General features: G+C 41.6%; 1 protein-coding gene across 4 annotated transcripts in view; it reads left to right on the top strand.

The window, feature by feature from the left end:
- Nucleotides 1-305: 305 nt before the first annotated feature.
- NCAPG (non-SMC condensin I complex subunit G) overlaps nucleotides 306-25,997 on the top strand; it is a gene marked incomplete at its 5' end in the record, with an annotated part of 37,899 nt that continues 12,207 nt past the window's right edge. For 2 of the 4 annotated variants that reach the window (XM_081924408.1, XM_081924409.1), the window contains 13 exons: nucleotides 2,520-2,624; nucleotides 4,670-4,879; nucleotides 5,765-5,993; nucleotides 8,122-8,267; nucleotides 9,486-9,570; nucleotides 10,583-10,775; nucleotides 11,804-11,944; nucleotides 12,601-12,741; nucleotides 15,401-15,524; nucleotides 18,056-18,145; nucleotides 23,140-23,319; nucleotides 23,663-23,773; nucleotides 25,454-25,573. In XM_081924408.1, the coding sequence (XP_081780534.1) occupies nucleotides 2,520-2,624; nucleotides 4,670-4,879; nucleotides 5,765-5,993; nucleotides 8,122-8,267; nucleotides 9,486-9,570; nucleotides 10,583-10,775; nucleotides 11,804-11,944; nucleotides 12,601-12,741; nucleotides 15,401-15,524; nucleotides 18,056-18,145; nucleotides 23,140-23,319; nucleotides 23,663-23,773; nucleotides 25,454-25,573 (1,875 nt within the window). Of the gene's footprint in view, nucleotides 410-1,915; nucleotides 2,049-2,517; nucleotides 2,625-4,669; nucleotides 4,880-5,764; nucleotides 5,994-8,121; nucleotides 8,268-9,485; nucleotides 9,571-10,582; nucleotides 10,776-11,803; nucleotides 11,945-12,600; nucleotides 12,742-15,400; nucleotides 15,525-18,055; nucleotides 18,146-23,139; nucleotides 23,320-23,662; nucleotides 23,774-25,453; nucleotides 25,574-25,997 lie in introns of those variants that run through there. The other 2 variants (XM_081924406.1, XM_081924407.1) reach the window with 2 other exon arrangements.

The following is a 25,997-nucleotide window of genomic DNA, read 5'->3' as shown; positions in this document are numbered from 1 at the left end:
GTTAGCGCTGACGTCATTTATTTGCCCCGCCCCTTTTCCCTCCCCCAGTCACAACCCGGGAGTCTTAACCGCGCCCCTCCTCCGTTCCTTTCTCCGCCGCGCTCCTCTTCCGCCAGGATCTCGCGTGATTTGAAGAGGAGAGAGCGCGCGCGACCTCCGCCTTCCCAACCTCGCGTAAAAGCTTTTGAAGTCTTCGGCTTGCGGTTTGCGCCTTTGATGCCGAGATCTCGCGAGAATAGCGTGGGGAAAGAGAGCGCGCGAAAAAGAGAGCGCTCGAGCTCGGCCCCGCCCCTTGCCTCTGTGGGCGTGTCCAAATTTTGAAGGCGACGGCGGGAAGAGGAAGGCGCGCGGCAGTTGGAGCGTCGTAGCGGCCGGGTCGGCGTCTGGTGGCCTGCGCTGAGTACTTCAGGTGACACGGATCTTTTGAGGGCTTGTGAGGAGAGGGCTGGCTTGTGAGGGCGCCGCCGCCCCCCGCCGCCACTTTCCCTCTGGGTGGGGTTTTTATTGGGATTATTATTATTATTATTATTATTTTATTGTTATGTCTATACTGCTTTATCTTTTGCAAACCGCTTTGAGGTTTTTCCACAACCGAGCGGTGTATGAAGCTTTACGGAATGAAAGGAAATAAATACATACGTTCCTCAGTTTCCTGCGTGCCAAGTCTATTATTACCTGCAGGAGAGGAATGAGATTGTAAGCCGCCTTGGGCGAGACAAGGCGGCCTGCAAATTCAGTACACAAGAATATAGGCACCCATAAATGAATTTATGACCAATAAATGAATATATCGCGACACGGGTTTCGGATGAAGCTGCTTTTTAAGCGGCTTTTTCTCCCACAAGTTCTTACAGGAATCGGGCAGAGGAGAGGGGGGAAAGCGAATGGCAAACGCGGCCAAGGACCGGTTGAAATGCTTTCGCTTTGAAATACAGTCATACCTCATGTTATGTTTGCTTCATGATACGTTTTTTCAGGTTGCGACCCAGAAGTACCAGAAAGGGTTACTTCCGGGTTTCGCCGCTCGCGCATGCGCAGATGTGCAAAATGACATCATGTGCAGAAGCGGTGAATCGCAACCCACACGTGTGCAGATGTGTCGCTGTGGGTTGCGTTCTATGCATGTTGCGAACGGGCCTCCAGAACGGATCCTGTTCACTGTCCATTCAATTTTAATAAACATAATGAGGTTACCAGACGTTAGGCTATCTTTATCCAGATAGGAATGCAGCTGGGCCATCAAGCAGTTTACAAAAATAAAAATAAAACAGAGAAAAATTCACAGCCATACTAAAACAGATTAAAATTACAGTCATACCTCAGGTTGAAGTAGCTTTGGGATGAATACTTTCGGGTTGCGCTCCGCAACGACCCGGAAGTAATGGGCTCCGTTTCACCGCTCGCGCATGCGCAGACGCTCAAAATGACATCACGCGCAGACGCCGAATTGACGTCACGCACGGACGCAGGTTGTGTTCACTTCTGGATGTGAACAGGGTTCCGGAATGGATCCCGTTCGCATTCAGGGTACCACTGTACCTCAATAAAATAGTCAAAAATCAACATGGATATTTATTGCAATAGATATGCTGACTCCTGTATTCAACCACAAATCCACGGACACATCATGAACCACTGGAATGATGTTTGTGGACCATTGTTGGTCCATGAACCACAGTTTGGGAACCCCTGTTCTAGATTCAGTCCCTGGCATCTCACACTCCCAGATATGGAAGAGAAAGCTTCCTATCTAAAACCTGGACAGGTGTGGCACATCAGAGAAGTCATTGGTTTAGAATGACAAGTAGTCTGAAATGATAGAAACTGACAGTTTGCTCTTTATGTTCTTTAGATTAAGCCTCAGTATGTGTAGTATTAGTGGCTCTTGTAAGTGGCTCTACTATCTTCTGAGGCAAAAGCACATAACCTTTCTGCTCCCCTTTGAGGGCATTTTTCCAAGGGCTGCATACTGACCGTGGGTGGCACAGAAGCCACTGTTTGGCATGGTACCTCCTTTACTCTCAGCCTCCATTACTCCATACTGCCAGGTATGGGAAGTCCAGTAATTTTTACCTGAGGGCTGAACTGATCACTTGCATAGGGCTTCTGAAAATGGGCTGCATATTTCTCACTTGTGTGCCCTAAAGAAATGAGAGGGCATGTGCTAAAATAAAAAAGTGACATTGATTTTGAATATATTCCACCTGTGGAATATATTTTTCTGAAGTTTTGTCGTTCTAATCTTGCTTGTTAACTACTATGGAGACCTTTCGTGGGAAGGCAGAATATAAGTGAAATATGAAATAATTTAGAACTGGCTTTCAAATAAGACTAAGAATAAAAGGGTTTGCAAAGTAAAACAGGTAGAAGCTTGTGTTTAGGCAAGTTGAAAAAACTTGGAAAACTCTGGTAACTAGGCATAATGGTTGATCCATGGTGATGCGAACACCTAGTGAAGTGGGTTCCATGAATGTACAAGATTCAGTTAAGTTTTAAAAATGACCCATTTCTTTGCAGCTATGAAAGGGAAGAAGTTCAATATTAAGGAGACCTTTGAAAAAGCTCAAAAAGCTCACCAAAATCATGCAAAACTTGTGGCATCCTTGAAGCACATGTACAATGAGGTAAATATTATAAATTTCATGCTTTTTGACTTTAACCCCCAAAGGTGGCTAACACATTCCTAAAATACATTGGTCTCACTGAAAACCTTACCCTTTACACATCAAAACCATGCAATGGTTGCTTCAAGAAAGATATTGGGTGGGAAGTAGAATATGTAACAGAATATGTAACAGGAAAGCTTGGGCAACTGAGCATATCTAACAGGCATGTGAAAGTACCTTCACCTGCCTGCCTTCCCTAAATAAATACAACTGCAGAATATCCATATGGATTTGCAAGTACAGTGGTACCTTGGGTTAAGTACTTAATTCGTTCCGGAGGTCCGTACTTAACCTGAAGCACCACTTTAGCTAATGGGGCCTCCTGCTGCTGCTGCGCCGCTGGAGCACGATTTCTGTTCTCATCCTAAAGCAAAGTTCTTAACCTGAAGCACTATTTCTGGGTTAGTGGAGTCTGTAACCTGAAGCGTATGTAACCTGAAGCGTATGTAATCCGCGGTACCACTGTAGTGAACCATGTTCAGTTTACAACAGTATATTTTGTAGCAATAAGCAGTGCTTCACTTCCATATAACAGTTCTCAAAGTGCTTCATGTTATGTTGGTACAGAACCCTTGTAGTATTATTGTATTGCCTAAGTGGAGGAGGAAAGCAAGGATTGAAAGGGGCCTACTTATGGTCACCTATTGAGTTCAGAAGGGGTGAGATTTGTCAATCCATGAAACTATTAACTATAGGAAACATTAAGTCATTCTTTTGCTGGGAATGATATTGTAATCAATTTCCACAGATTATTATAAGCTCCAGCCTTATTTCAGACATTGTGATATGTTGAGGTATCACAATGTTTAGCTGGCGATATATATTGTGATACTGAAAACCAGGTATCGCCCATGCTGCCATAATATATGTTCTGTTGATACTGTTATGAGAAAAAACTCCTTTTCACTTATGGGGTACCCAAGAGCCCATATAGAGTCCTTTTGTAGGTTCTCTATTGGTAGGAGAAATAACAGAGACCAACCAGAGAATATTGAGAAGTGAAGCAGCTAGTAAGTCTGATCTTTATTAAAGCTGTTGCAACAGGGTGCTCCTACACACACACAAGGGGGGAAGGGACCCAGATCAAATGTGTGCCCGCCCTTATATAGACTTTGAAATTGCCCACTCTCAAACTCCAGACCACCCCCAGAAACATGATAGATACACCACAGGGGGAGGTCTAAAACAGAATCCTGAGTGTGTTGTTTATCTCCTGTCTGCCATTTACCTGATTGCATTATTTGGGTTTTGGCCACTCTTTGTTATTATAACTACTTAATTCCTGAATCCAGGTCACAGGCTCACCCTATTCAAACCTTAAATGTGCCCTTGGCAGGATTTGTGAGTACAGAGACAATGGGGAGATTTCCCATTTCCTTCAACCTTGCAGAGAAATATTTGAGGTCATTTTGGGAGAGAAAGTGGTTTCAGGACTTTTCTGTGGGTTTCACACATGTGGTTTACATGTGCTTGCTTGGTACATCTATGAATATTTTGTATATATAAGACCTTAAAATTCTTATAACAATACTAAGTCTTCTCATGTCACAGTACAGTACAATGGAACCTTGGTTCTTGAACAGCTTAGTTGATGAACCAATCGGCTCCCGAACGTCAAAAACCTAGAAGTAAGTTTTCAGTTTTTCAGAAGCTGAATGTAAGATGTGGCTTCCGCTTGAGCGCAGAAAGCTCCTTCAGCCAATCAGAAGCTATACCTTGGTTTTTAAATGGTTTCAGGAGTCCAAAGGATTAAGTTTGAAAACCAAGGTTCCACTGTACTGTGACATGAGAAGACTAAGTATCAACAAAACATAGATTATGACCAGTATTTCAGATTTCAAGTCTTAATCTGGAATTTTCAAGCTCTGTCCAAAGAACCAGTTCTCAGTGGAAAGGATTTTAACATGTCATTGGATCTGCCCGTTTTTTAAATAAATGTCTGTTCCACCATTGATCAATTTTGATACTGAAATTGCATTACTTACTGTGTAACGTTGTTCTAGTTGCAGGACAAAATCTCTTTTCATGAGGAATTTGTTCATTACCTTAAATTTGCCCTGATTGTCTACAAAAGAGAACCTGCAGTAGAACAAGTGATAAATTTTGCGGCCAAGTTTGTTGTTTCATTTTATGAGCCAGAAAAAGATGACACTGAAGAAGAGGAGCAAGTGGAAAATTCTCTTCTGAATTATTTGTTCAAGTTTCTGCTTGAGGTACCTTATCAATAATGTAATGGTGAAAAAATAACATTGGATGCATAATGCTCCTCTTTATAGTATGATCTAATGGATACCGTATGAATTTGCATATAAATGGGGTGTATATTCCTATGCTATTTTCTTAATGGTGATGTAAAATCAATCTTGTTATATTGGGTAGAAATCACATTGAATGCAAGGGCTGTGTTATCTTTCCTGCTCTTAAAGACATAAAGCAGGCATACTCGGCCCTCCAGATGTTTTGGGACTACAGCTCCCATCATCCCTAGTTAACAGGATCAGTGGTCAGGGATGACGGGAGTTGTAGTCTCAAAACATCTGGAGGGCCACATTTTCCTATGCCTGACATAAAGCAATGATAAGTGGGCTTAGCTTTTGTCTGAACAATCTGTGCTGCTGACCAACATTCACCTAAGGCCAGAATTTCTGAAGTGCATTTATAGGGGTCTTGGATGCAGTTGCTGACGCTCCAGTTTGCTCAATTGATTTCTATGGGATATGGCTGTGTTTTGGTTATAATTACAGTCTGCATTTATGTTCTAGAGTCTTGCATTGAGCCACAGCTGAAGACCAGCTTCATAATTGCTGTCTTAAGCACCAAGTTTATTTTGCACAGCCATTCAGGTTTAAATCTGGTGTCATTCATTCATGGGTTAAAGATCCTTTAAATGGAAAAATAAATAATTTAAGATTAAGACTGACTGCCAGGATTGTAAGAATAAATGAAGGGGGTGTTATACCAAAAAATAAATTTGGTACTTAAATATTGGGTGAATTTATGTGATTTTTATATGTAAATACTTGAAACTATTCATATTTTTTATACATAAGAACAATAATGCAGGAATACTAAAAATCAACTCCTTGCTTCTTTTTAAGTCTCACCAAGCAAACAGCAGTGCAGTACGATTTCGGGTGTGCCAAATTATTAATAAGCTTCTGGTAAGCCTGCCGGAGAATGCTCAGATTGAAGATGAGCTATTTGATCAAATTAGCAATGCCATGTTGCTCAGAGTGAAAGATAAAGTTCCAAATGTGAGAATTCAAGCTGTGCTGGCATTGTCTAGACTTCAAGATCCAAAGGACAGTGATTGTCCTGTGGTTAATGGTATGTTGTTACTGTATCAATGATATTTATTTTAATTTAAAGATGTATTTTTATCTTTTCAGTTCTTAAAAACTGGCTATAATAGTTAAGACATTAACATTAGTATTGAATTCTGCCTGGGAGACTTGAATGTAATTATTCCAGCAACTGAAAGTAGTTGATACTTTATAATATTGGAAAATAGATATGTATTGTCAGGGGCTCAGGAGCAGAGACACAGGGGAGAGAGGAAACGGAGAGCGAAGGGGAAGAATCTGAGGGCAGCATAGGGGAGTATGACAGTGGCCCGAGAGATTCCATGAGCTTCTCCAGCGATTCAGAAGATTCCCAGAGGGGGGCGCCGATGGCCAGGGCAAGGGGGATCCCAGGGGGGACACACCAGAAGCAAGGGGCCAGCGGGGATTCCCAAAGCAGCAGCAGGAGATCAGGACCAGTTCCCCCACCAGAGCGGAGTGGTGGGGAAGAGTCCCATGTATCAGGGCCAGCATCTCCTCCAGTAGGGAGAGAAGATGAGTCAGGGCTGGCCACGCCTCTATCGCAGAGTGAGGGAACGGAGGGGAAGTCAGGTCCAGCTAGCCCTCCCGAAGGGGGAAGCAGTGACAGGAGCAGTGTAACGGTCAGGAGAAAGGTTGCCGGCTGGGCGCGCGCGCCAAGTTCAAATGTACAGGCGCGCGGGACAGCAGAAAACCCGGATTGGGAACCAGGTCCTAAATCCGCCAGAGACAGGGGGAAGAATCAGGGGACTCAGTGTCAGAAGAGTCCAGAAAGGGCATGACCCCAGCGGACAGGCGGACCCAGAGGAGGAAAGAGCAGAGGAAGAGGTGGAGCAAGGCTAGAGTCTTGAACTGGTGTCTGGGGGGAGGAGATTCAGACGGAGCTTCAGCGGTCTAGAGTCCAAGACGTAGAGCTGCGCGCCGCAGCTTTGAAATCAAAACTGAACTTCAATAAAGACTTTTGTATATAACAAGAACTGGCGTTGGTCCTTTGTGAGCTGGGACCTCGGGCAGCTCTGACATGTATGAATATAGAACATAGGGTACAAGAACAGTTTATGGTAATGGCCTAGTTGAGGAAAAGAAAAAGTTAGAAAACTGGCCTGATTTGGAAGCACTGTACTTTTCCTGACTTGTTATGGTGTAGTCTTGCTTGCCTTCCCCCTTCATGAAACTGAAATCTACTGAATAAACATTTGTTTCGAAATCTAATTTTTAAATCTGTTTTTCTTTATTTTTAAAAAAGTTTTGAACAATACATTTTTTGGGAAATAACCTGGTTTAAAATGATATCTGAATATAATGCAAACAATCTCTTAAAACTGAATTTATGACCCTCTTATAAAAGGTTGCTTTATTTGCAGTGATAACAATATTGGGGGGGGGGGCGTTTCATCAGTCATCAAATAGTTCAGTTGTTTGTGTCAATTTATTATGACTTGTTACTGGGTTCCAGGGACTGGAAAGTTAACACGGGTGTCATCCACAAAATGGTGACCTTGTACTCTTGTGTTATGCCTAAATCATTTGATATCTGCGGTCAATTCTTGAGTCGATACTCTAATCAATGGTTTATATCCAATGCTGTGGCAATGGGGTTCTCCTGGTATAGCAGGATTTCAGTTTACTTCCCGTCCCTCTATATGCCCACAAATCCTCCAGAATGGATTTCGAAGAAGCATGGGGAACTGAAGGGGAAGAGGAAGAGGGCATCAAGCCAACACAGCTCTTCCTACTGTGGTTAGGTCACAGGCTACTAGTTTCTGTATCATGTTTGCCTTGGTTTGTGTCAAGTTTGCTACACTAGTGTAACTTAATGTTTCCTGTAGCAAATATGTGAAGTGTGACTGACATGTGCTCTGCCTTTTAAGAATCAGGGGCATGTGCTAGGAAGCCCTTCGCTTGTTGTCAATTCCAGCCTATTTCCCTGAGTATTTACATCTGGTGTGGAAAAACATTGTCATATATTGGCCCATCAACTAAACGTCTGCCAAAAATGTAGAAGTTGTGCATCTAACATGAGCATCATAAAATCTTAATGCAAAGGGTGTTGGCCACTTGTTATTCATCTACATTTTCTTTATGTACATTTTCCGGTCATTAACATACTCTGTGTAATACTGTTTTTTGTTTAGTTTACAGTAATTTAATTGAGAACGACTCCAATCCGGAAGTCAGGCGCACTGTGCTGTCATGTATTGGTCCATCAGCTGAAACCCTGCCAAAAATTATAGGTCGTACTATGGATGTAAAAGAGACGGTTAGGAAATTGGCATACCAGGTAAGTCAATATCTTACTACAATTACTTACATTGCTTCTTAGTAATATATGATGTAAACATTTGGAGAAATCAACTTTATTCTCTCTGGGGAGCAAAATTATGTTTGGGGTACAGGTGTAAATTTATGTATAGGTGTATTTGCAGTGTTTTTTAAACTCGTTATAAATATTGCTGGTTCTGATCATTGTGCCAAGGAAGTCAGTTCAAACTGCATCGTAGCAGTTTTTCCAATTAATCTACTGTATTCTGGCTGCCAAGTGTTTTTCATCAAGATGGTCTAGAAGCAATGAATGTACATGGCAGTTAATAATAAAAGTATTATTATTAGAAGAAGAATGCTCTAAATCTGTCCTAGTCTGTTCAAAACATGAGCAGAATTGAACTACAGAGGACCATTGGGATATGCCAGGCACAGTTTTTGGTCCATTTTAATACAGCTTTTTATTGAGGATTATATGGTTGAATTTTGTTTCAAGCTCTGGTTCAGTGTTTCGGTGTTTACTGTAACTAATGTAAATGTTAATAAAGTGCATTATATTAACTGTTAAATATTGTGGCTCAGCTCTTATAGCATTCAGCTTGCCGTAAGAAGTAATGAGCTGCACAGTTGCATCAAATAATGGATGCAGCCAGTTCAGAGGTCTGGAGGAGCATGATGCAGATGTGCATTTGTATCCATATTAACCACTGAAGTATGCTTTTTATACATGGGTATTTATTGCTGGACTGGGATTTGTGTCAATAAAACATATCACCTCTTGTGGCCATAACGGGTTCTATGTCAGTGCAGTGAATGTCTCTTTGAAAGTCTTAAGAGTTTAGTTCTGGGACAAAAGCATAGTGACTATTTGGAAGTTTTCATGGGTTTCCTTTTAGAAGGAATACAATATATAAACAAAACAAATACAGTGGCTCTTAATTTTCAGCCTGCTTACTTGCGAATCAATCCATTACATTTTATGATGGAATTAAAATGCCAAATTATATCTCTTATTCCACCTGCCCGAGTTCATTTCTTCTGAGCTTTTAGAGTGTGTTTTAGACACAGAATTTGAGAATTAACTCATAAAACTCAAGTTTCCCTTCTTACTGTTTTATTACTTACTATGGCAAGATTCCCAGTATGTAGCTGTTGTGATAGGCACATAAAGTTGCTTGCACCAATTCGTCAAAAATCATTATTAGTAAAGCCCTAAAGTCTGTGTGCTCTTTAAAAGGTTTTGGCAGAAAAGGTTCATATGAAAGCTTTGACAATAGCCCAACGAGTAAAGCTTGTGCAGCAAGGGCTTAATGATAGATCAGGTAAGACATTTTTATTTTATTTTATAGTTGCCTATATTGTGTGCTTGTTCAGTGTGCCAATTCCTTATTTTTTCATTGCTAGCAAAATGCTTGAGAGCCATCTTGCTAACAATGGTAAACGAAGGCTGCAGTCCTAGGTATTCTTGGGAGTAAGTCCCATTGCAAACTAGTGGGACATACTTATATTGTAAGTATAAAAGCTTATATTGTAACAGTGGGCAATCTGGTTCTTCTGCTCCTCATGTGTGACAACATATGTAGTTCTCATGTTGGTGACAGGCTCCATCACTTCTGCCAGGCTTTAACAGACATACCTCTGCTTCCCACATTAGCTGAAAAGCCCTCCAAAAAGGTAAAGGAGGAGTTAGGCAGTAACAATGGATAGCCTTATGCAAGTATATGCATGTTGCTCTGTTGGAGAAATTTGTCTGACAGCTAGGATCTACAAATAAACTTCACAGTGATGTGAAGAGACAGTATAAATATAATAGAAGAATATACTAAAATACATTGCATCTAAAGTATTCTTTCTGGGAAGCCCTCATTGTTGTTTATAGTAGCACAGCTTTCATAAGGAAATCCTGATTTAGTGAGTCAACATAGACACACTAATGCAAAGTGCCTTCATTCCTCTCTTCCTGCAAGTAGGAAAAGTTGGCGTCTGAATCCTGGCTTGTTTGGAAGCCCATTTACCATAACTCAGTTTGCATGTAACAGGAAGCTGTTGTTAACTGTAGCTTCCCAGCTTGAATCTTGACTCAAGTGAAGGGAGAAGTGAAACAGAAATGAAGGTGTGTACAAAATCTTGGCTTATCAAGTCAGGAGTTGATAATGTGAACACTGCCATATATACGTAGCTTATATACTGTTGAATGTGATATGGCAGAGACAGTCAGCATAATCACTAAGTGTGTGTGTGTGTATCTCATAGTAGCTATTCTGTAAAGGGTTTTTTTTTTTTGCAAAATATTCAGAGAAATTATAGCTCGATTTAAATTTCCCTGTTTAATAGAATCTGTAAAAGAAGTGGTGCAAAAGAAACTTCTTCAGGCCTGGCTACGGCTGGTTGAGGGAAATGTGCTAGAACTCCTTCATCGGCTGGATGTGGAAAGTTGTCCCGAAGTTGGTATTCTAGCACTTAATGCCATGTTTTCGCTATCACCAGTCAATGACTTGATTAAAAACTTCTCAGACCTTGATGAAAGGTACGTATGTGTTTGTTTGTTTTTTTAAAAAACTTTATACTTGAGAGTTGAACTTGGGAAAGTAAGTCAAAGGTTTCTGCTTCATTACTTGCCTAAACTTTATCCCAAGGACTAGTGAAATAACCATGTTTGTTTCTGAACATTTTTATGACATATTACTTTCTGAAAATAGTAAACTGAACTCATATTTGCTGAAATACCTATAAATAGCTAAATATCTTCAAGTAGCAGCCAGAACCTCCTGTTTTTTAGGCAAATCAAAAAAGCAGCTACTAAAAGGCATCCTGTTAATTAGTGAGGAATACTTTTTGGAAAAGCCATCAATGTATTAGTGGGCAAAGTAGCACCACTAAAGAGGATGTTTGTAGTGTGCATGCTGAGTGTTTGCAGACAGTTTTCCTGCTCCCTCCAACAACCCCTAAAGGTTTAGTCAGAATTGGTTGTATGTATGAGAAGAGAAATGTCCATTAAAATAACAGATGAGAGGTGGCAGGGTATATGCACTCTACCCCCACCCCCCGGCAGTAATACTTTGGAAGATATTACCCCTCCCTCAACCTGGGCGCAGATGGCAGCCCATTTATTTTGTTCAGTAGAATACAATGCAATTCCAAGAAACGGGTTAGTCTCTTAATAATGCTAAAGAGTGACACTAGGAACCAACTTTCATATACAGATATTGCATTAATTTAGGATAAAGATAGTGCTCTGCTTACTAGTATTCGCCTAGCAACTAACTATGGAATAACATTTTGCATGGAACATAATTATATCTTGCTTCAGTGAGGCATTCCTGCTGGTTGCCATGAGATAATGATCCTTAAGTCATTTTTTAAATCAATGAAATTGTCTACAACATAATTCTTGCAACAGCTGCTCTGTCTTTTTGGCTTTTAATGTGTGTGGCTTGAAATGTGAATGTCAGCTTGTATATTTGTCAAATACTGTGATTGCCTTCTTAATTGACAAAGCAAGACTCCCCCCCCCCCCCCGGTTGAAAATGTAACGTGTATATATTTGTTTTCAAGGAAAGTAATTCCAATAGAAAAACTAACCGCTGAGAATGCTTTGTATTGGAAGACCCTTTGTGAGTACTTGAAATCTGAAGGGGAAGAATTCTTAGAGAACATTCTGCCAGAACCTGCCATATATGCAGATTATTTGCAAAGGTAAAGTAAACAAGAAAGTTAAAGCATTAGTCAGTGCTTTTTTCCAGAAAAAGAGGTGCCTGTACTCACCATGAAGTTGTTACAGCAAGTGGTACACATTTTAACAACAAAAAGAGGTGCTGGTACTTGCGTACCCTTGAGTGCCCCCTGAAAAAAACTCACTGGCATTAGTTTAATTTATACTGCTTTTGGTCTTCACAGTTATTCTTCTTTTCATCTCCAGTTACTGGATTTGGACTTAGTTCTGTGTTGTTCACAAAACAGCAATTAAACTGGTTTGCTGGAACATAAAGATTACTGTTACTATTTTATGCACCCGACTCCTTGTAGAGTGTGCAGAAGTAGCTATGTAAGCTAAAACAGGTCTGTGTGAAAAAGAATCTTTTAGCACTGGAAAGTAGGACATGCTCTTGGGAGCCTCAACTAGACACTTCTAACGGCCAGTTTTTCTTCATGTAAGGCCCAGCAAAGGAATAAAATAAAAGCAGCGATAAATGCATAGTATTGTGAAGATTGACGAGGCAGCATTGTTGTCTGTAGGTAGACTCAGTCAAATTATATTTGTAAGCCCTTTAACTGGTACAGTAACCTAAAATTCAAATAAATATCAAGATGTTGCTTGCATCATACCAAATAACCATTTGTTTTTAATTAAGTTACCTTCAGAATATGCCAGTTCTCAGTCAAGAAGAGAAAGAAGATATGGCTTGTGTTGAGCAACTGATGACAAAAGAGTTTATAGGTCAGCAGCTGATCCTTATGATAGGCTGCATGGATACCACCGAAGAAGGAGGAAGGTAAGACTTAGTTTAGCAACAAAGATATTTTTGATGTATATCTTATTCTGTTGACTTTGAATTGACTAGGAAATGTTTCAGTAGCTTAGTCCATTTTATTCAACATTCTAGTCACTTGGTTTCATGTCAAAGTTTCATCAGTACAGCACTAAATGACTTGGTTTAATGGTCAAGTTCACTTAAATAGCTTGTTTCGAACATTTCTCTTTCTCTTTCCATCCTTCAGCATACTGAAACCAGAATATGTTTCTTGTCCCGGGACTGCAGTGAAACTGTAGTGCTTTATACAGGCCTGGATAGGATGGCACTTACTACTTTGCTGTCCAACCAGGTTTCCCCCATAGATCCTGTCAGGTTCCTCTGTAGTTCCAGGATGAAGAATTTGCTATGTTCCAAGACAATAATACCTACTCACACCATAAAGAGCTCATAACCCACCTACTCTCAGCAGCCAGAAACAACATAGCCAGACACTGGAGAGACCTGCCAGGAGTAAACATAGACCAGGAGTAAACATAGACCACAGTGGTGCCTCGCAAGACGAAATTAATTCGTTCCGTGAGTCGCTTCGTCTTGCGATTTTTTCGTCTTGCGGAGCGGGGATTGCCAGGGTATTAACGGTTTTACGAAAAAGGAAGCAAATCCGCAAGACGTTTTTGTCTTGCGAAGCAAGCCCATAGGGAAATTCGTCTTGCAAAGCACCTCGAAAAACGGAAAACCCTTTCGTCTAGCGAGGCATTCGTCTTGCGAAGCATCACTGTATCCAATAGCATGGGAAATGGCCTTACAGTGGTACCTCGGGATGTGAACGGGATCCGTTCCGGAGCCCTGTTCACATCCAGAAGCAAACGTAACTAGTGACGGCACGTCTGTGCACATCCGTGTTGCTTTTCGCCGCTTCTGCGCATGCACGTGACATCATTTTGAGTGTCTGCGCAGGCGTGAGTGGTGAAACCCGGAAGTAACGTGCTCCGTTACTTCCGGGTTGCTGTGGAGCACAACTTGAACGCGCTCAACATGAAGCATATTCAACCCGAGATATGACTATTAGAAAAATTAACCAACAAACTGAAACTAACACGGGGACAGATAGAAGACGACGCCTTCACCCCAGTTCGGTTCCCCTTTATCGTATACACAGCCCAACAAGGCAACAATAAGTACCCACCAACAGCATTCAAATCAATATGGCTAACCTGATCCAAACACACACACGCACCACACTCACACATGAAAACAAAGTTCACCACAGCCAATCACAAACAACCAACCAAACCCTAGGCCAGGGGTTGACAATTTTTTTTCCAGCAGGGGGCTGGTCCACTGTCCCTCAGATCTTGTGGGGGACCAGACTATATTTTTTGGGGGGGAAATGAACGAGGGACGATGAGCGGTTTGCGAAAGGGCTCCGGAGAGGGGCTGCTTTAAATGGTGGCCGCTTGAGATGGGCGCTCAGCCAATCGTGGGTCCTGTGTTTTGCGAGTGGCAGCGGCGGGATGAGTGGCGTGCAAAAGGGCTCCAGAGTAGGGCTGGCAGCAACAAAGCCCAGCCCCCTTACTCCTCTAGGCAGGGCGGGGAGAAGCCAGGAGGAGGGAGGGAGGAGGCACTGCCGCAGTGTGTGAGGGAGAGGGGGAAATGGTGCAGCCTGAACAATCAGAATCAGGTCCACGCGGCGATTCCTGGAACGTCCGCGGGCCGGATCCAGAAGGCAATTGGGCCGGATCCAGCCCCCAGGCCTTAGTTTGCCGACCCATGCCCCAGGCCTAGGCCATCCCCAACCTATCTCACCACCAAAGGAATACAAGCAAATAGTAAAGAGAACCCACACAAGTGACACTGACACAACCCCCCCCCCCACATTCAGTAAGTAGAATTGAAGCATTGCCACCTGACCCCCCCTCACCATTCACCCCCTCTTTCCCCCTTTCTTCCTAATGTAGCACTGACGTCTCAACAAACGAAACTGACCTGTAGAAAGTGTAACTTGAAAAAAGAGACATTGCACATACTTTTGTAAACCAATAAATCTTCAATAAAAATATATTTTAAAAAAATTCTTTTTGCTATGTTGGTTGGTGTTCTAGATTTCCATCTCTGCCATACTTGACTCTAGTCATGTTTGAATGTTTTGTTCCCCATCGGAAATTTTAGTAAAAGTTGTGCTTTGCTTTCCACTGTGGAAGAGATTTTGAAGAGTTTCCAGTTGTAATAATCAGGATCTGCAAGTGTGATGGCTGGGAAGGGAGGCAGTTAAACACTTACAGTGGTGCCTTGCAAGACAAAATTAATTCGTTCCGCGAGTTGCTTCGTCTTGCGATGTTTTCGTCTTGCGGAGCGCGAATTCCCCGGGTATTAATGGCTTTAAGAAAAAGGAAGCAAACCCACAAGATGTTTTCGTCTTGCGAAGTAAGCCCATAGGGAAATTCGTCTTGCGAAGCACCTCGAAAAACGGAAAACCCTTTCGTCTTGCGAGGCATTCGTCTTGCGGGGCACCACTGTACATGTATTGGAAACACCAACATAGCTTATTCAAAGAAGCTGCCTCACTTCTGAAATAGCAGTTAATTGCCAGTTCTTGGATTTTAAACGAGAATAGATATTACTCATTGTTTAGGGATCATTTTATTAATATATCATCAACGTTATTATTTTTCTTAAGGAAGAGACTGCTGACAGTGTTACAAAAAATCCTTATGATGCCCACTACTTCAGCATCTCTTGTATCATCACTTACAGAGAATCTACTCCGCATTCTCAAAGATGACGACAGAAGAATCCAGACTGTAAGTTCTAATTGCTCTTTGTCAGTTTATATTCCAGGAAAAAAACCATTAAAAGTGTGTGTGTGTGAGAGAGAGAGAGAATCACTCCCTGCTACGTCCCAAAAATCAGAGATTTCAGGGAACACTGAAAAAGCCTCATGAAAATTTTCTCGTCTAGAATGAGTGTAATGCCTTCAAATATATTTTTATCTCAGACATTCTGCAATATTAGAGAATAATTCTGACACATGCAACACTCAGATCCATTTTTTCATTCAATCACTTCCTATGAGATATCTCAAAGCGATTTAACAAAAGCATATATAAACCAATTTTTCATTGAAAACTATTTCAAATTCAATACAGATATAGACTGGAAAAATACATTCTAAAGGCTTTTTATGACCTTTCTTTTAGTTTGGAGATACTAGAAGTATCGTGTTTGTGCTTTCTTTCTACTTTCCTCTTGGTCAGCCTTTTCACTATTCCCCCGCAAACAACAACAGGAACACCCTGCTACTGACTGGGAAACAAATAGCATTTTGCCCTGCCTTGCTGTAGGATAAAAAGGTTAAAGAAGTTGGGACAGAAACTTCAAAAGACCTTTTGTGGCTGCCAAAGCTTCAGAGGAAAAATCTGAAAGGTTTTGTGCGAACTCAGTTTTAAGCAAGATGCACAGATGGAAGTCGGCTGCAACTCGTATTCACAATTTTGTTTGTACAAATTGTACAGATTTAATAAACATGCTAAGTAGGCTATAAAATTGTACTAAGTTAGAGGTTACCAAACTTTTTGGACCAATTGCCAGATTTGTAAATAGAAACTTGTAGACACACCTTCCCCTGCCACTGCAATCAAGTATATACCACAATATTACGGCGCTTTTTTCAAACCTATTTCCATTGGGATTTGGGGCAGAGTAGAGCAGTGTTTTTCAACCTTTTTTGGGCAAAGGCACACTTGTTTCACGAAAAAAATCATGAGGCACACCACCATTAGAAAATGTTAAAAAAATTAACTCTGTGCCTATATTGACTATATATAAAGTAATTCTCTTGAATAGGAATCAAATAAACACAAAGAAAGTATTTTATAATTACTTTATTATGAAATAGTAAGTAAACAGAAATATGAAAAATTATAAAGTACTTTATTTTTAAATCTTTCGAATTTTTCAATTTTTCCCACGGCACACCAGGCAACATCTCACGGCACACTAGTGTGCCGCGGAACAGTGGTTGAAAAACACTGGAGTAGAGAATCCTGTAGGTGTTAGGGATGGCCTTTCAGTGACCTATGAACTAAGATAAATAAATTTTGCACTTTATGTTGTTAAAGCAGAAAGATAAATTCTGGCTTGATAAAATTTTGCTTTGATAAGTATTGCACATTTAAATATTTCTTTTTTAAAAAATCCCCAAAGCTTCATAAATTTGGACATTTCCAACATGCCAGATGAAGTGCTTTTGCACTCAGCACCTCCTTGCCTCCCACATTCCATGCCGGAGTGAGAGCCAGGTACCAAGACGAACTGCAAGTGAAGCCCATTTCCCACCCCCACCCCCCATCCCTAGGGGGAATTTGCTGACAATCCCCAGCCAGTGTGGTGTAGTGGTTAAGAGTGGTTGACTCGTAATCTGGTGAACCAGGTTTGATTCCCCGCTCTTCCACATGCAGCTGCTGGGTGACCTTGGGCTAGTCACACTTCTCTGACGTTTCTCAGCCTCACTCACCTCACAGAGTGTTTGTTGTGGGGGAGGAGGGGAAAGGAGATTGTTAGCCACTTTGAGACTCCTTAGGGTAGTGATAAAGCGGGATATGAAATCCAAACTCTTCCTCCTGCTGTCATGGGGGCTGCCTCTATTAAGGCAGGCAGGACCGGAAGCCCTCATTAAGTATTTTTTTTTTTCACACATTACAAAGAAACCTAATATAATTGCACTTGATAGCTCAGTAAAGGAGCAGAGAATTTTTTGTTTGTTTGTTTCAAATGCAGTACTGTATCCTTGCTTGCAGGAAGATGGCGTTTTTATTTATTAAAGCAATTTGATCAGGCACTTGGCCTTTATGCAGAAAGTAATGCGGTTCATCCTAATCATGATATGAAAAAGGCAGCATATTATCTTTTATATCCTTAGTGTTTATCTAGTGGCACGTGAACTTTTTTTGGGGTGGTGATGTTAAGGATATATTTAAGATGAAAAACGGGCTTTAGGGGAAAATAAATGGTCCCTAAAATCTCACATGTGCTTGTTTACTTGGTTATGCGGTGGGATTACCGTTGCTAGAAAGAAGACAGGTTTGGGAGTGAAGTTATGCTAAGCAGCAGCATTTAGGAATGTTAAGGATCCTCCATCTGAAGCTTTACTTCCGTGTTAAGTTTGGAGGGTTAAGGGCTTAATGAATGGATGTTCTAGCACTGTAAACTATTTTGCATCCTTCCAAAAATAACTGAAAAGGCAGTATGGTGTTTTTTTTTGGGGGGGGGATAGAAAATATTTGCAAAATTCTTCAAAATTTGAGCTGAGTACTAACTTTCTTTGCATCACCAGGTCGCTGAAATCATAACGGAGGTTCGTGATGAAATTATTACAGTTGACAAGCCCCCAGATGCAACTGAAATAAGAAAGCAGCAGCTTAAAGTAAGTGGTGATTGCACTACATTTTTGTTTAAAAGATTTGTCGTTCAATGTAACTGTAGCACCGCTTGAATATTTTAACAGCCCTCCCCAGCTTTACCATCGTCTACTAATACGAACAGAATTATTAGGAAGGGAGAGGGGTCAAGCCCTCAACAGCTTGGAGCTATTGCAAGACAATTGCCAGTTGTTGCAAGACAGTCCAAATTTCAGTAGAGCTACTAATGCAGTATTGTCAGTGTTGTGTGACATAGAATCATAGAATTGCAGAGTTAGAAGAGACCACAAGGGTCATCTAATCTTGTCCCTGCAATGCAGGAATCTTTTGTCCAATATGGGGCTCGAATTAATAACCCTGAGGTTAAGAGTCATGTTCCTGCAGTGAGGAGAACATCATTCATAGACAGAAAGTAAGGTTTGTGCATTTATCAGCCAGGAAAGTCACAAATTATGCATTGTTAACATCCAGGCAACAACAACTCCAACAGTTATAGTGTAACTCATTAAGTTTTAATATCTTTAATCATAAAGACTCACGACTGGAATGTAGGAATTGATTGTAGGATGAGACTCATGACTCAGGCTTGCAAGAGAGGTTAAAAATATTTAAAAACATTTCTTCGGCTATGTCCGAAGTAAGAGGAAGAACAAGCAAGTGGTAGGTCCTCTGCATGAGGAAGATGGAGAAATGCTATTGGGTGAAAGAGAAAAGGTGGAACTGTTCTTAACTACTTTGCCTCTGTCTTCACCCAAAAGGAAAGTGATACCCAACCTGGTGATAACAAAATAAATGATGTAAGGAGGGAGCTGAAGCCCAAGATAGGGAAAGAGGTACTAAGGGAACACTAAGCTACTTTAAATGAATTCAAATCTCCAGGTCCTGATGAGTTGCATCCCAGGGTACTAAAGAAGCTTGCGGATGTAATTTCAGAGCCATTGTCTATTATCTTTGAGAATTCTTGGAGAACAGTTGAGGTCCCTACAGACTGGAGGCGGGCAAATATTGTTCCCATTTTCAAAAAGAGGGAAATGGAAGATTCAGGTAACTACTGACCGGCGAGCTTGACATCAATAGCAGGGAAGGTCCTAGAACAGATACCGTACTTTTCTTTCTATAACATGCAGATTTTTTTCTCCTAAAAAGTAAGGGGAAATGTCTTTGCGTGTTATTGAGCGAATGTGTGGTCCCTGGAGCCAACTGGCCCGAGCACAGGGGCAAAAATCAGGCCAAAATCCAATCGTGCACGTCAGGGAGCGTCAGGGAGGAGGGAGCTCTGTGAGAGAGGAAGCTGTTGCTTTCCTGCATTCTGCCTCAGGGTCTTACTGCCCAAACTTTTCTGTTTCGGTTGCTGTTTGCTCAAACGGAACAAAGAGCAGGCAAATCCCCTCCCCTCCAGGCAAGCAGAGGGGAAAGGAAAGGATCGCGTCCTTGAGGAGATTTCACCCCTCCCATACCCAAGAATCTTCTGATGATCTCCTGATGGTCTCTGCTGACTCTCCAGAGAGGAGGAGGCGTATCCTGCTATCTACTTATTCTGCCTAAGCACCACATCTGTGTGTAAGAGAGTCAGTCAGTCAGTCAGTGTATCGGAGAGAGTGTCAGAGATCGTGTCTAGAGATAAGGTTGCTGCTAAGAGCAGCTGCAGACTCTCAGCGTAGCATTGATTTATGCTTAGAATATTCAGCTCTGTATATAGTTTTGTATCATAGTTGTAGTTACAGAATAAAAGGAAGATATTCTACAGAGCTGCTCTCCGAGTGGTTTATACTCTGCAAGACTCTGCTGCGCAACGACTGTATTATTGAGACAGTGAATCCGGTGCTCTCAGCTCTAAGCTGTGAGTCCACAGCACTGTGACCTGTTCCTGTGAGAAAGGAGGTCTCTGGCAGTGCTACCCAGCTCGCCTAGCCCAGTTGGGGTTGAGGTGCATGAGTCCAGTTGGTGCACTGGCTCAAGGGCGATGCTGACAGTCCTTCCTTCTAATTCCTCTCCGTGCTCCGGTGCTGCTGCGTCCAGGGAAGCATTTTAGGGACTCGCAGGCAGCCGGAAAACATGCAGGTGGGAGAGGGGGGGGAGGGCTGGCTTGGGTGTGTGTGTGGGGGGAACTTTTGCCTTCTTTTCCTCCCTCCCGTTAAACCCCTCTCCTGCATTCTTAGCCAGCTGCTTCTCTGCACACCCCTCTCGTGCTCCTTGTCCCTTCTGTGTTTTTCCTTCCCTCCCCACTTAAAACGTGGTTACAAAGCACGGATCCACATGGATCCTCAGGATCTTTGCATTGGGTCACCCCAAATTCACCATCAGATCACATAGCATGTCCATGGCTACAGCCTGCACCAAGAAAATCACGCACCCACTGTTGCCTGGGGCTGCAATGGTGCAAAAACGTGGTTACAAAGCATGGATCCATATGGATCCTCAGGATCTTTGCATTGGGTCACCCCAAATTCACCATCAGATCACATTACATGTCCATAGCTACAGCCTGCACCAAAAAATCACGCACCCACTGTTGCCTGGGGCTGCAATGGTGCAAAAACGTGGTTACAAAGCATGGATCCACATGGATCCTCAGGATCTTTGCATTGGGCTACCCCAAACTCACCACATCACATGTCTGTGGCCACAGCATGAGGCACAAAAATGATACATCCACTGTTTCATTCAGAATCCCCCCCCCCCTTGTTTTCCTCCTCTAAAAACGCTGTGTGTGATATGGTCAGGTGCATGTTATAGAGCGAAAAATATGGTAATTTAACAAGTTCGACTATGAGCATTTAGAAAAGGATGCTGTGATTACTAAGATCTAGCATGGGTTTCTCAAAAATAAGTCATGCCAGATCAATCTGATTTCTTTTTTTGATGGAATTACAAACTTGGTGGATCAGGGAAATGTTGTGAACACAGTGTATCTTGATTTCAGTAAGGCTTTTGACAAAACCCCCCATGATATTCTTGCAAGGAAGCTGATAAAATGTGAGTTGAACGAGGTAACTGTTAGCTGGATTTGTAGCTGGTTGACTGACAGAACCTGAAGAGTACTCATTAATGGCTTCTCATCATCCTGGAAAAAGTGACAAGTGGGAGGCTGCAGGATTCTGTCCTGGGGCTGTTGTTGTTTAATGTCTTTTTAAACAACTATAAGACTTTTAGAAGACATCTGAAGGCAGCCCTGTTTAGGGAAGTTTTTAATGTTTGATGTTTTATCATATACCGTATTTAATATTCTGTTGGAAGCTGCCCGGAGTGGCTGGGGAAACCCAGCCAGATGGGCGGGGTATAAATAAATTTGTTGTTGTTGTTAATGACTTGGATGAATGAATTGAGGGGATGCTCATCAAATTTGCAGACGGCATCAAACTGGGAGGGGTAGCTAATGACGCAGAAAATAGAATTCAAAATGACCGTAACAGATTGGAGAACTGGGCACAAGCTAACAAAATGAATTTCAATAGAGACAAATGTAAGGTTCTGCACTTAGACAGGAACCACCAGATGCACAAATATAGGATGGGAGACACCTGGCTTACTAGCATTACATGTGAAAAGGATTTAAGGGGCTTGGTAGATCACAAGCTTAACATGAGTCAACAGTGTGATGCAGCAGTAAAAAAAAGTTAATGCTATTCTAGGCTGCATCAACAGAAGTATAGTGTCCGACCAAGGGAAGTAATAGTACCACTGTATTCTGCCTTGGTCAGACCACACCTGGAATACTGTATCCAATTCTGGCACCACAATTTAAGAAGGATGTTGACAAGCTGGAATGTGTACAGAGGAGAACAATCAAGAGAAGATATGATAGCCATCTTCAAATATCTCAAGGGCTGTCACTGTTGGAAAACTGTACGTGCAGCTACTCACACAGAGTCAATTAAGGTTTGGCAGACAGCCAGAAGGTCATGTGAAGGAGTAAGTCTGCCTGGTGATAACAGAGACATGGAGATCGCTCCCTGATTGGTCAAGCTCTCTCAAGGGAGTGATAATTAATGGCCTACTAACTGGAATGTGTTAGTTCAGTGTTCTGAGTTCTGTGTCAGTGTAGGAGTTGTGAGTCGTATCAGAGAGAGCTAGCATAAGATCCGTGTTCTGTTCCTGTAAATAGTCCACTGTATATAATAAACACCTAACTACAAGTTCTTGGTTCCTGCTTTGTCTATCCTGTCTGTAGCCAAGTTGCCAATTGCTTCCGTGGATTCTGTGTGTTCCCGTCTAGGTCTGGCTAAGGTCCTGCAACTAGTCAGAAAGTTGCGAAACACCAAATCGGTTTTGCCAATAGTCACATGGAAGAGGGAGGAAGCTTGTTTTCTCCTCAGGTGGGTAGGACCTGAACCAATAGCTTCAAGTTCCAAGAAAGGAGATTCCCACTAAACATCAGGGAGAACGTTCTGACAGTAAGAGCTGTTCTACAGTGGAATGTTCTCCTTCAGGAGGTTGTGGGCTCTCCTTCACTAGAGGTTTTTAAGCAGAGATTGGATGGCCATCTGTCTTGGATGGTTTAGTTGACACTCCTGCATTGCAGACGGTTTGCATTACAGGACTAGATGACCCTCAGAGTCCTGCTCTGAAGGGTAGGACTCGAGGCTATGGCTTCAAGTTACAAGAAAGGAGATTACGACTAAACATTCAGAAAAACCTTCTGACAGTAAGAGCTGTTTGGCAGTGGAACAGACTCCAACGAGAGGTGGTGGACTCTCCTTCCTTCGAAGTTTTTAAACAGGTTGGATGGCCATCTGTCATGGCTGGTTTAGCTGAGATTCCTGCATTACAGGGAGTTGGACTAGATGGCCCTTGAGGTCGCTTCCAGCTCTTAATATTCTATGATTCTGTAAGGATAGGTGTACCTGTCAATTATTAAGTAAACTTCAGTTCCAAAGCGGTCACAAGTTAGGCATTAGTCCCTCACGTTAGATGTGGCAAGTTGAAGGCGAGGCTGTAAAGTCAATTTTAGAAATAATAGAAACTACTTGTGTATTATAATTTCTGGTTTTCCTTCCAGCTGGCTGAAATTAAAGTGAAACTTATGGAAGCAAAAGATGCATTGGAGAAAAGTGTGGCTTTGCAGGATTTCAGCCAGGCATCCCTGTTGAAAGAGAGAATAATGGAACTGGAAAGCATTAAAAGTGACCTGTTAAAAGAGGCAGAGGAGCCTCCAACCAAAGAAATATGCATGGAAAAGGTGCTGACCTTTACACCAGCTACTCGGGTTCAGTTACATTGTTTTTAAATAAGCATGAATGTATTTGTGTGATTTTTAAAATTGGTACAAAGTAAACCTTAAAAAAGTATACTTCTCATGTTGATGTGTTGTAATGCTGACATCAAATAACAGTTTCTGTGTGATTATTTAGGCTTTGTACACAGTGACTATTTCTCAATTATGAAGGACTAGAAAAACCTTGGACCTCCCTAGTATCTTAAAGGGATGGAATTGGAGATACAGTTTGTGGGATGTGAAGGTGGCATTCTACAGTGTTCAAATAATTATTATTTTCTCTCCTCCCCCCTTTTTTAAAAAAAAGAGTGATCCTGAAACATTACTGAAATGTCTGATGATGTGCAATGAACTTCTCAAGCAGCTGTCCCTTTCGAAAGGATTAGGCCCAACAATGGATGCAATAATTGAATCTTTGGTAGGTAACAACAAAAGAAAAGTTAGACATACCTGGAAGCTGAGAATATGTATTCTGAGTTGCTTGAATATTAATATTCCATTTCTGAACTTTGTAAATCCATATTTGGACAACCAAGTTCAGAAATCAGAGGGTTAGGCTGGGCCTCAGAGACTCTCACCTCATCTCTTTGCAGAACAATAGAATATGGAGGATGAAACCATCTAATCCAGACCTGACATAGATTGCTAAGCATCACTTTTTTGTGCCAGTTTTTAAAATTAGTTTTCCAATAATTCCCCAATAATAGTCCAATCATAACAATATCAGTTAATAAATTGTTCAAATACCAATTAATTCCCAGTTAATACATTTTGGTTAAAGTGGTTCCCCACGCAGTGGATTTAATGCATTCCTGATAATTTTTTTTGCATTCCATAATCTTATTAATTTCACTTACATTACAGTTAAAATAGTACTGTAATACTTTATACGACAACTGCATTCTTAATGATTTCTAATTGTATTATTATATTACTTAACTTTATAAAACTTCAAGTGAGGAGCTGTAACTGTTATCATTGTTCTGTCCTGCATGTGAAAACTATTATGTCCATGGAGATTCCTTCTGATCATATATGGCAAGGGTCAGCAACCTTTTTCAGGCATGGGCCGGTCCACCATCCCTCAGACCATGTGGGGGGGCCGGACTATATTTTGGGGAAAAAAATAATGAACAAATTCCTATGCCCCACAAATAACCCAGAGATGCATTTTAAATAAAAGGACACATTCTACTCATGTAAAAACATGCTGATTCCTGGACCATCCGCAGGCCAGATTGAGACGGCGATTGGACCGCATCTGGCCCCTGGGCCTTAGGTTGCCTACCCCTGATATATGGTGTATCTTCCACTTTTTCGGCTGTTGTCTCCCATCATGGCTTGGGGCAGAACTGTATCTCTCAACCCCTTGATTCAGTGTTTCAAAAGAACTAAAATCCACTCTGTCCCACTGATTAAACTGTCTCAGATCTTTGCCACCCACCCACCCCCTCAGCTTGGGAAGAGTAAGCTATTTTCAAACGTCCAGATGATTCAGTTCTCCTTTTGAACTCCTAAGACCTCTGCATTCCTTTTTCACCCACAGCCCGCAGTTTCTTTTCATCCTTACAGCTGAGATTTATGGCCAATTATCCTTCAACTTAGATTACATTCTGAATCATCTCAGAGTAGTGATATGGGAGGTTGGATTTGCTTTGGTACACACAGCCAATCTCCATCCTTAAGGCGCTTGTTGGTCTGTTCTGCTTAGCCTGGAATGCCTGCTAGCCTATCTTCCTTGCCTCTACCAACCACTGAAAAGACAGAGCAGTGAAAATTTCAGGGAGGAAGAAAAGTGATTCCATTTCTAATGTAAAACTTATGAAGAATTAGTTCTGTTCTTTACTCTGCGCTTTCAAATAAATGCAAAAATTACTATTCCGGGGTGGGAGTGAGGTGTTAACTAGACAGATTGCCCGTTTGAATATTCATATGATAAGTTCTGAAAGGGTGGAAGTCAGGTGTAGATGAGAATCACCTTTCATTTTCCTGTTTAGTTGTCTGAAGGAGATTCTTACTCGCCCCAGATAAGCAATTTAATGACTGTTTGGAAGATTATGTCAAGCTTTACATGAAATGTGCATTACTGTTTGTTTAGATCATTCCAGGAGTTACTAATATCCATCCAGCTGTAAGAAATTTGGCAGTTTTATGTTTGGGTGGCTGTGGTTTGCAGAGCGAAGAATTTGCCAGCCAGCACCTTGCATTGCTGCTGCAGGTAAATATTCTACATTGTGACCTTTCTACATTATCTCATTTAAATTAAGAAACTTTATCACTTTGAAAAGTGGTGGGGTGTAAAGGCTCGTTTAACTTGCATATCTTTCCATGGAAATGTGCAATGGGAAGCGATTTGCTAATTGATGAACCTGGCATATCAACAATTGACCCCCATATTAGTACTCTTGGACCTACTTTTTTGGCGCAGTACAATAATGCAGGGGCTCTTACTGTGTCATGATGAGGCAAGTTCTCTTGCATATTGAAATCTTTCCTTCCAATTGGATGATTAAGAGGTGATTGGTTGTTACTTTTATACCCTAGTGAGAAAGAGAGCTGCAGAGCTGTAGTTTCCCACATATAAGTGGGGTTAAGAATTGGATCTCCAACCTTGGCACCACTTCATGTAGAAGGACTGCAAA

This window comes from Podarcis melisellensis, assembly GCF_964234715.1.
Source record: "Podarcis melisellensis genome assembly, chromosome: 9".
NCBI lineage: Eukaryota > Metazoa > Chordata > Lepidosauria > Squamata > Lacertidae > Podarcis > Podarcis melisellensis.
The sequence above is the reverse complement of the archived record's forward strand: the minus strand, read 5'-3'. Positions and strand labels throughout refer to the sequence as shown.